General features: G+C 44.4%; 3 protein-coding genes across 4 annotated transcripts in view; all 3 read right to left on the bottom strand.

Moving 5' to 3' along the window:
• Positions 1-2,075, bottom strand: part of LOC104816177 (cation/H(+) antiporter 26) — a 3,743-nt gene extending 1,668 nt beyond the window's left edge. Inside the window, exons 1-5 of one of the 2 annotated variants that reach the window (XM_010544874.1) lie at positions 1,995-2,075; positions 1,404-1,647; positions 801-1,316; positions 219-713; positions 1-133 (exon numbers count right to left, since the gene is read on the bottom strand). In XM_010544874.1, coding sequence (XP_010543176.1) covers positions 1-133; positions 219-713; positions 801-1,316; positions 1,404-1,601 — 1,342 coding nt within the window. In that variant the 5' untranslated portion in view covers positions 1,602-1,647; positions 1,995-2,075. Of the gene's footprint in view, positions 134-218; positions 714-800; positions 1,317-1,403 lie in introns of both variants that reach the window. The other variant, XM_010544873.2, reaches the window with a different exon arrangement.
• Positions 2,076-2,164: 89 nt separating this feature from the next.
• On the bottom strand, positions 2,165-4,300 carry LOC104816178. The gene is made up of 2 exons (XM_010544875.2): positions 4,032-4,300; positions 2,165-3,936 (listed from the first exon to the last, which is right to left on the bottom strand). The coding sequence occupies exon 2, from the start codon at positions 3,925-3,927 to the stop codon at positions 2,368-2,370; it is 1,560 nt and encodes a 519-aa protein (XP_010543177.1). The 5' UTR covers positions 3,928-3,936; positions 4,032-4,300; the 3' UTR covers positions 2,165-2,367.
• Positions 4,301-5,572: 1,272 nt separating this feature from the next.
• LOC104816175 (F-box/LRR-repeat protein 3) lies at positions 5,573-9,524 on the bottom strand. The gene is made up of 8 exons (XM_010544868.2): positions 8,752-9,524; positions 8,248-8,373; positions 7,926-8,030; positions 7,273-7,669; positions 7,024-7,153; positions 6,398-6,692; positions 6,069-6,320; positions 5,573-5,821 (listed from the first exon to the last, which is right to left on the bottom strand). Exons 1-8 carry the CDS (start codon positions 9,388-9,390, stop codon positions 5,759-5,761), a joined length of 2,007 nt encoding a protein of 668 aa, XP_010543170.1. The 5' UTR covers positions 9,391-9,524; the 3' UTR covers positions 5,573-5,758.
• Between the last annotated feature and the right edge of the window lie 341 nt (positions 9,525-9,865).

Here is a 9,865-nt window from a genome sequence, read left to right as displayed (position 1 = left end):
GCTGAACCGTACGCCTTCTGTAAGCTATGAGTTTATGCGTCGAGCTGTATAGATTATTCAGAATGGTGGTCAAAATGGTCGAGTGGAACATGGCTGCCACCACCATCATTCCAAAACCTTCATCTGTTATATCCTGCAGTTAGACATGAAAACCCCCCAAGTGTCACCCGCTGAGCCCGATCGATTTTGGAACATAGTGTGAGAAGAGCGAGGTTTACCCTGTAATTCAAGGAGAGTTTGTAGAGTTGGACGTCATAAATCCCTTGGATGCAGACAGTCAAACCGAGCATGGTGGCGTGAGAGAGAGGAACTCGGAAGAAAAGGGAAGGCACCACTATAGAAGCAAACTTGGCGGCCAGCATCAGCAGAAACAGCATCTCCAAGATCACAAAGTCTTTCAACCCGAAAGCGTGGAAGTCGATCTTCTGCCCAATCCCGATAACGTAACAGGGCATCAAGACCGAGACAAAGCTGTCCATCTTGCTGGTGAGCCCTGCCCCGAGAGGCGCTTTGTTCGGAGTCACCAGCCCCAATAACATTGGCCCAAACATGAAGGGAAGCCCAACAGCGTCGACCAAGAAGGTGACAATGCAGAGCATGGTAACTATTACGCACAGATGTGTTGGCCTCAGTTTCTGTCCTTCAGGTGTTTTCTTCACTATCCATTCCAAGATTGGTCGGCACACAACAATTATGCCCAGTGTCAGTAGTAACTGTAAAAACATACATACATGAATATGAGCCCAGTAAAAAAAAAACCCAAGTTTTTCAAATCAAATCTAATATATATATATACATACCATGGAGAAGGTGGGCCAGAATGGTGGTTTGGTAACGCTGGGACGAAAGGAGCGTCTATAAGCAAGGTAGAGCATGAAGAAAATCCAGCCGAAGCCGTTGGTGGTCATGGCAGAGGAGAGACCCAACCTTCCGGGCTCAGAGTTGAGCATCTTGAGATTGGACAGAACCTCGTAAAAGACTTGGAAATACAAGGAACCGTTGGTCCTGGCGAGGTTGTACAGTTGGCTCGGATTCATGTTAGCAACGGATGAAATGCCTGTGGATTTCAGGAAGAGGAAGACGGAGGAGTAGGCAACGGCGATAGGGAGGGCCCAGAGGACGAAGCCGTTGATGATTGCCAGTCTGCCTCCTCTCTTCATCATCCCCAAATCAACCTGAACCGTCATGATGTATGAGATAAACATGAAGCATATCGTCTCCAGGTTATCAATCACAAACATCCCCCGTTTGTTGAATATATTTGATGAGAATCTCTTGCTGCGTCCCAGCACTGATGGGCCTAGGAAAATCCCCGCCTGTTCCTTCCTCCGATCAAAACTCTTTGTCTTGCTAATATTTGAGTGGAAAATAGAAATAATAAAATAAAATAAAAAAGAGCATACCAGCATCTGGGCGACAAAGTTCTGGCCAAGAGGCCGGATAACGGCTTGTAACAAGGCAGAGACGGAAGAGACGAGAGAAACCTGAAGAAGGAGAAGGGGCGTCGATAACTTTGTGGGGTCCTGCCCCCTCCATACCCCGCCGGACGTTGATCCCAGCCATTTCATGCACGCTATCTCCGTCTGGTTTGCAACCAGCATCCTCTCTCTCCCTCACAACTCCTGTTCCTGTTCCTGTCTGAATTTTCTTTTCAAAACAGTCCTATCATCTCAGGAGGATGCAACAGAGAATACGGTTGACTATTGCTACTTTCCTCAGTTTCTTTACCTATTTATACATTTATCATCTCCCTTTTGCTTTTGTTTGTTTGCTTGTTTTAGATTTGAAAAAAATAAATAAAACAGAGTAAAACGTAATCTCCTAAATTTTGAATATAAAAAAAAAAAAAAGGCTTTTCTTTCACAATCTGAGTGTTTCCACTTCATCAAGGCCCAAAATACCCCCGAAAAACCATGATTGATGCTATAACAGGATGGTTGACAGACAGACCAAACCATAAAAAGATTTGGGAAGATATGTCTAGAAGCTCTCACCATGAAACCACCCCTTCATGGAAATTGTAATGCTATGGACTGCGAGACGTGATACAGAGGTGTGTATATCTTCGTTTACGGCACACAGCCCACGAAGGCAATCCACAAGCAGAAAATGACCAACAGTTATATTAGAAGCGTTTTATACAATTAGACTTCACACTGCAGAGAACATGGGAAGAGACACCACTGCCATTCATGTCCACCATGCAAGAAACAAGTCTTCGAGAATGCAACTGACATCCTCAGTTCACAGAAAATGGAATCTCGTCTCAACACGGAGCAAGTATTTATGTGTATATAAAAGAAATCCTACAACATTTTCATATCTGCTCCTTGAGGGAAATCAGAAACTAGCAGAAAGGGCAAAGCATTACCACCACTGGTGAACAAGTACACCACTTTGTCTGAGAGAAGCGAAGAGCTCCAAGCACTGATCATAGGTCTTGTCGTATTTTGAGCTGCGTTGACCAGGACAGCATCTCTGCCACCTGTTATAGTGACACTCAAGGAACAGCTCATCTATCAAACATATTGCTCCAGTCTCGAACAACCTCGGGATTAGCTCAAATTCAGTCCCTTCCACATCCATCTTCATCACCACGAAGTCCCTCTCTCTCACCGTGTTCTTCAACCACTCTGCGAAATCAAACCCTTTTATCAAATCCACCTCCCCGTCGAAACCGTCATCGCTGCCAGATGAGGACTGAACAGGCTGGATTCTCCCCATTCCCCTCCCTCTCGCTTTCACCTCCTTCCCTGGGTCATGATTTATCTCGAATGTCAACGTCTCATTCCTCACCCACGCTGCATATGGTATCAGCTTAACCTTTTTCTTCATCTTGTACTCCTCATGGAAAGTCTTGTCCGCTTCTACTGCAAAAACATCAAACGTCTTGTTCTGCTTCGGATACTCTTTCCTGAACCAACTTCCTATGCTTGACCCGTAACTCCGCGCCCCGACATCAACATATACATATCTACTCTTGAAACTTATATCTACCATGGAAGTCAGATACTTTATGTTCTTTATGTTCTTCTTCAGTGTGATCCATGGCTTTAGAGGCTCCTCACTGATAAGAGGCTCTGCATTTCGGATCAAATCCTTTTTGTATCCCGCAACCGAACAATTACCACCATCTGAGTCACCGCCAGAATTCTCCCGGCGATGACCACCCATCTCAGCGTGTTTCCGAATAACAATTTCTCTTACAAGAGGCATCGATGAATCAAAACCATCTATATCACGCACCTTCACCAGTTTGCAGGAATTAAACAAATCAAGGAAAGAATTGAAACTGTACGTATCTGTAGCCCCCACGTGAACCACCGCAAACCCTTCGGGTTTCAGGGTCCGGACGATCTCCTCCGCAAAAGCCAACTGCTTCAGCGACTTCTCAAGGCGACCACCACCGGAGAAGACAAAGTCGAATGTGTTATCTTCGAAGGGTATAGCGTGTCCCTCTCCTTTGATCACCATCGGCCGCGATGCTTTCTTCGAAATCCCGATCGAATCCTTGACTCCGATCTCTCTCAAGGCAAAAACATCTTGCCCAATCGCTGTCTCTACACACAGCGACTTCGAATCCGGAGACAGGTAACCATCAGCAATCAGATCCTGAAAGATGGAGGAGTACAACTGAACGGCCTTTATCCAATCCTTGCTGGTGTACAGTTCATGGCGTGCCGACCCCACAGGCGTAGATCTGACGTCGTCGTTACCGACGACAGCAGAAACTCTGGCTCCGGCGCCGGCGATGACAAAGTTGAGATTCTCAGGGAGAGAGAAGAAGCAGAAGTCGCCGCGATTGCATGACTCTCCGGCGATAGTGACGACATAAGCAAATCGAACGACGATTATCAGAACGCCAAAGAGAAGAACTCGCACCATGATATTCCGCAAGAAGCTCGGCTTCCCCGTGAGAGGCTCCATAATATTTCGCTGTAAAAAAACTCCTTTACAAAAAAAATCACAAAAAAAAACGAAAGAATAGCCCGCTGGTGTTTACTGGATCAAATTCAACACAAAAAAGAGACCCTGAATCTGAGGAGGTGGAACGAGATTATCGGGAGCAAAAGCGAGCAGCGGTGTGATTAGCTCCGATTAGGGTTCGAGGGGAAGATGAAAAGTTGCAGATCGGTAGGGTTCTAGCGGAAAAACTGGAGAAAGAGAGCATGATTTGTGAAGCTCCGATATTAGAAATGGGGCGGCGAGGGATTCTCCGGCGGCTATGTGGCAAAGGAGAGAGAGAGACTCATGGATTTAGAGTGAGAAAGTAAAGGTGACGAGACAGTGAGAGAAAGAGAGAGAGAGACCGAGAAGATAAGCGGAACGAACGCGGTGGTGTGGTCTCCCCACGCGGACGAGCCAACAAATTTAGGCATAGTTTTCTAGCTAATTTCGATATTGCCATGCTGACTTTCTGTCTGACCCCATAATTAAAAAGGCTCGAGCCTTGTTAATTGATTGAGCAGCATCAGTTGGGGTAAAATCGTAATTTGGAGTCTCCGCGTCATTACCCGAACTATTCGATTCCTATATTAATTATTCAGACTTTAATTAATTTAAAGATTTCAAGCGTAATTTTTGGTGGATCCAATGTCATTAAATGGGGGATTCTTGGATTTTGGAAGGCAAATATATCGATTATCGATTCAAATCTACAGCAGAAATGAGTTCGTATATTTCAATGGAAATGTATTTCAATTAGTAACATTTATGGGACTAATTATTTTTAATTGTTATGGCGTTGTTTCCTTTTTATCTAATTCTCTCACCTCATTTTATTGCAAAAAAAAAGGATTAAAAAGATTTGTTTGGAAAGATTGGATTAGGCAGAGTGAAAGGACATGAGACATTGGGTTGGAATATCTTGGTCGGTTTTTGTTGGTGCAACGTACTAATTTCACGGTTTGTCGGCGAGGCTTGTGTGAGTTGGATTGGACACAATGGAATCATATAATGTTATTGTCACCTGATATAAAAGAGTATAGACAGAATAAAAACAACCGAGTTATATAAGGCTTTACTATTTCTCCTTTTAATTTGTTAACCACAAAAGCGTATGTTTAATTGCCGACAATCGACTGTAAAAAAAATAAACTCCGATTATTATTTAATTTTTAACATAATAAATGTTTAAATCCGTGCCAAAAAATAAATATAATTCATGTGCGTGATACTAAAATGCTTGTATAACGCCGGACTAGCCGTTATTACTTTTTACGGTCGTGGTGGACCACTTCCACTTCCATTCCCTGTCCCCACAAATTCTCGTGATTTTTTGTGAAAATTACAATTGAAAAAAAAGGAATTTAAGGCTAAAACTAACAGCTTGTGGATTGTGGTCCATAGCATCAAGTGGGGCAGTGATGCTTCTTCATCCACTTGAAGAGTATGAGAGAGACGAATTTTAATTTCGTTTCCCAAATGGTGTGATTACTTGGCGTCAAATTTTTATTTACGTATAAAATTCTACATGTAAATACACAGCATCTATCTAGTGGTGGTGGAATCCACAGTTGCTTTTAACATTTTATAATATGAGACTAAAAACCAAAACGAGAGCATATTCAAATGCCACGAGAGAAGAAACCATAGAAAAGGGGTGAAATATTAGTGGGACCCAAACGAGAGGGGGCCACGTGGACAGTTGTTTATTCGAGTGAACGACCAAAAACACCCAACCAACCAACCATGTATATGTGACAGATATACACACATGGCCTGCCTCTCCCAATCATTTGTGGGATCATCCTTCTCTCTATCGCTCCCCATAATAATCTTCTTCCAGCTGCAGTTTCCAGTACTTTGGATCCAACTCCGCCTGTCGCATCATCATTCCCTTTTTTATTATTATTATTTTAAATTTAAAAAATACCCTTCTCATTAAGATAAGAGTATGACTCTCCTCCCCGTCATATATATATATATATATATATATATATATATATGACATCTGAATTCCAATCATTTTCATTCCCTACCCAACAAACATCCCAGATTCACTTCACAATTTATTTAAAAAGGTCTCCTTTTTTCGTCAGATGGGAATAAATAAGACTGTACCGCACCTGAGGAGATGGGTCTTTCCAGAGAAAGACAGAACCGCGAGCTTCCAAGTGAAGGAAGATGGTGGGAGGGAGGAGGGCTTTGAAAGACGAGTGGAGTTTGAGTTTCCTAAGAGCTGGGAATGCCATCAGAGAAGCCGCCAGGCCGCCAGGGGTAAAGCCGCCCGACTGAACCACCGCTATGTTCTCAAGGCACCCTATGTTCCCCAACGACATCAGCCCCACCTCCGTCACTCCCGTCTCCGACACGCTTATCTGGTCATTCAACCCCATCTTCTCAAACTCAACCCAACCTCTGAACCAAAAAACGCACACAAGGATTGTCTTCTTACCTGTTTGAGACAGTGGGAGAAGTGGGAAAGTGTGATCATTGTGGAATCGTCGATGTTCTGACACTTCTTCAGGTCGAGCTTAGCCAGCCCCTTGCAGCCAACGGCAATGGCAGCCATTCCTAGAGACGTCACCAGAGGGCATCCTCTGCACTCTAACGTTTTCAGTCTCGGGCACTTGGACAGCCTTACCAATGACATGTCTGTCACGTCTCTGCAGTATGACATGTTAATGGCCTCAAGTTTGGAGCAGCCTCTGGCTACTGACGAAACCCCTACATCTGTTATCCCCACTGACCTGTAAATCATGCCAAACCCAAACAACATTTTGCCATATATATCATTCATTACCCAGCCACTTGGATATGAACAAAATCCCGGAGATAGCTCATTTGACTGAATGACAAGAGCACAAAAAAAATGAAAATAATTCAAAGAAAACACTAATCAGATTTCATATTTTCCTGAGAAAAAAGGGTACACCAGGTGTGTGGATCAGAGCATTTTTTATTTGAAGCGCTGCAGATGGCCAAAAAATCCAACAATCTAAATTCTGCCCGGAAAGAGAAAAGTTTCTCAATCCGTTCTGCATCAAGATACAAAAATCTATGAGAATCAAAGCGACGAACCTGTAAAGATCAAGTTCACAGAGGTTTGAGCAGGCCATTCCAATGTATGAGAGCCCCTTGTCTGTTATATTAAGACAAATTCCAACCTTCAACGACGAGAGATTAAGACAACTAGATATGGACTTCAGTCCTGCACCGTGCGGAAGACAACAAACAATGTTAAGCACCTGAAGAAACATGTAAAAGCATGTGAAGTCTCGATCAAATCGAGAGTTTTCATCTCTTAAAGGTGAGGAGAAAGAGAAAAACCTTCATCATCAATTTCGTTATCTGTCAAGTCAAGCTCCTCCAGAAATCGACACTTTTGCCCAATCAACACGAAGGCTTCTCTAGGAACAAGAGAACAAGACTCCATCTTCAGGGAGATGAGACTGGGACATGAATTTGCGATTTGGGCAATGGAAACACCAGTCAGTTTCCGGCAACATGTGACGTCAAGTTTCCTTAGGTCTTTCCGTTTGATCAATATGGAAGAGAGACCTTCGTCCGTCACCCCTAGGCATTTGCTTAAGCTGAGCTCTTTCAGGGCATTGCACGAAATGCCAATGGCCTGCAGCCCGTCAGGAGTAATGGAACAACCATTCAGTGCGATTGACTGCAATGTTGAGATTTTCTCCACGCAATTGGCAAAATCTGATGATATGACCTGGATCAGCAAAGAACACTCATATCAGCCACCTGCCGTCAGTAATCAGCATGCAGTTAAGGTTGTGGTAAATCGGTCCTCCAACTAACGGTGACGGTGATCAACCACACCACTACGAATCCAAAAGACCGGTGTTGGAAATTTGACAACGAATGTGACCACCCACTGTCATAACAGCTGATCAATGTTTGCACCTTGCACAGAACAATGCTGACCCCATCAGTTTTTGGAGATTATAATTAGATGAGGAACTTACAGAAGAACCATGTGCCAGCACGAGTTGCCGCAAACATTTTGCCCCACTCAGTAGGGAGGTTAAGCCCCTGTGAGTTAGATTCTGACAGCTCGACACATCAAGCTTCTGCAAAACAGACACAGTTTCCAGTTAATGAATCAGAGAAGTTATGCCCAGTATTACAAACGGTAGCTGGAAGTGGCTTGCTTTCTCTGAAGCTCAGCTGTAAGGTTATGTGAAGTTGAACATGTTTATTCGAGTTCGATGAGGGACAAACAATGAGTCATGAAATGGATATTGTATACAAAGGCTAAGCAAACGAGTTCCTTGGAGAAGAGGTAACCTTCAATGACTTGAGTTCATGTCTGAGTGAGGAAAGGCCATCATCGTCTATCCCGAAGCACCCTTCTAGAAGAAGCTCTTCAAGGTGTTGCAATTTCAGAACATCATGTAAGCACTTGCCCGTTATCTGCAGAAATTAATCCCTTCATTTTCCGAGAGAACAGCAAGAAAAATGACTCCCTCCAGTAAACTAGAATGTTGAGTGTTGAAGTTGAATTCTCAGCAACGAAAGACATGGATAATAATTAAACACGTTGAATTCCCACGTTATAAAAATTCAGATTCCAACATGTTTGATTGCAAAGAAAACGAAATCTATATCAGGGAAATTGATGTTTGAGGCAGGAAATGACGCAGTTATCCGTAGGATTATCAAACACGAAAACCCAACTCTCCAATTTTGGCAAAAGTAGTTCAACTTGAATCCAAATGTAACCCTGGGCGAAATTTCTCCAGGAAATTCAGGAAGGAAAACATGTTACCAGAACTCAATTTCCAAAATTACCGGCAAGTAGGAGAGGTCCAAGCTCCGAATTTCCTTGCACTTCACGGCGAGTAAACCAACACCCAAATCTCCAACGCCAACGCACCATTTCAAGCTAACCAAACTCAACTTCCGACAGCCGACGGCTATGCACCCGATTCCCATGTCCGTCAGCAACTTGCACCTCCCCAGCCGCAGCCTCTCCAGGTTCCTCGCCTCCGCCACCACCGCCGCGGCCGCGTCCCTCATCTCCGTCGCGTTCGAGAGGTCGATGTCCACCAGATTCACGCATTTCACGGCCACGCTCAGCAGCCCCACCGCCGAGAAGGCCCCCGACCGCGAAAGGTCCAGGGACCGGAGCGTCGGACCGCAGAGGTCGGCGATGGTACGAAGCGCGTTGTCTGTGACCCGTGGGCAGAAGGTGAGATCGAGGTGGGAGGTGTTCGGGTACCGTGTGAGGACCCGAGGGAGGTACTCCGAACGGAGCGGACTCAGGGTTCTCCGGTGCTTGGATTCGATATGGTAGAACCACTTGCAGGATAGAGAGAAGGATTTGACATCGGTTGGGTTCTGAGCGATGAGGTCCAAGATTATGAACACGAGTTCCTCGGAAAGGAGATCGAAAGGGTTCGAGGGTTGGATCTGCTTCTGCTTCTTCATGGAGAGTTCCCCTTTCCGCAGGGAGAGAGATTTTGTGGGGATTGTTTGTTTCTTCACTTTCTATGGATGGATTTTACAAGGCAAACGGTTATTGACATGGAGAGTGAAAATGGATCTGCTGAATCACGAAATTACCCTCTCCCTTTGATTTTTTTTTTCAATTAAAAAGAACTTGTAGTATGTATCGGGAACGAGGGCTTTTGTGTAATTTCGGAGGAACAGTAATGACAATTAGTTCCGTACGGGGGGGGGAGGACGGGGGAGAAAAGGAAGGGCAAAAGGGTCAGGGAGGTAGATGTCGTAATCTGGGAATTAGGTCGTCGGGTGTTGTCATATGTGGTGGAGTAAGCATGCGAGGAAGGACAGATTCTAATGCGGACTGTACGAGCGCTTTGACCATTTCGTTTTCCACTTTGCCCCCAAATCTTTAACCAAATAAATATATACATCTGACAGTACCATCCATATCCAAACG

This window comes from Tarenaya hassleriana, unplaced genomic scaffold (genome assembly GCF_000463585.1).
Source record: "Tarenaya hassleriana unplaced genomic scaffold, ASM46358v1 Cleome25, whole genome shotgun sequence".
In the NCBI taxonomy this organism is placed as follows: domain Eukaryota; kingdom Viridiplantae; phylum Streptophyta; class Magnoliopsida; order Brassicales; family Cleomaceae; genus Tarenaya; species Tarenaya hassleriana.
Note: the sequence above shows the minus strand (reverse complement) of the source record. Positions and strands in the feature narration are given on the sequence as shown.

Coding starts and splice junctions, on each gene's coding strand:
- LOC104816178 (XM_010544875.2), bottom strand. CDS start 3,927: ATGGAGCCTCTCACGGGGAAGCCGAGCTTCTTGCGGAATATCATGGTG.
- LOC104816175 (XM_010544868.2), bottom strand. CDS start 9,390: ATGAAGAAGCAGAAGCAGATCCAACCCTCGAACCCTTTCGATCTCCTT. Junction 7,670..7,925: donor TGCTGGCACATGGTTCTTCT/GTAAGTTCCTCA, acceptor TTGCTGATCCAG/GTCATATCATCAGATTTTGC. Junction 6,321..6,397: donor TCTCCCACTGTCTCAAACAG/GTAAGAAGACAA, acceptor TTGAATGACCAG/ATAAGCGTGTCGGAGACGGG.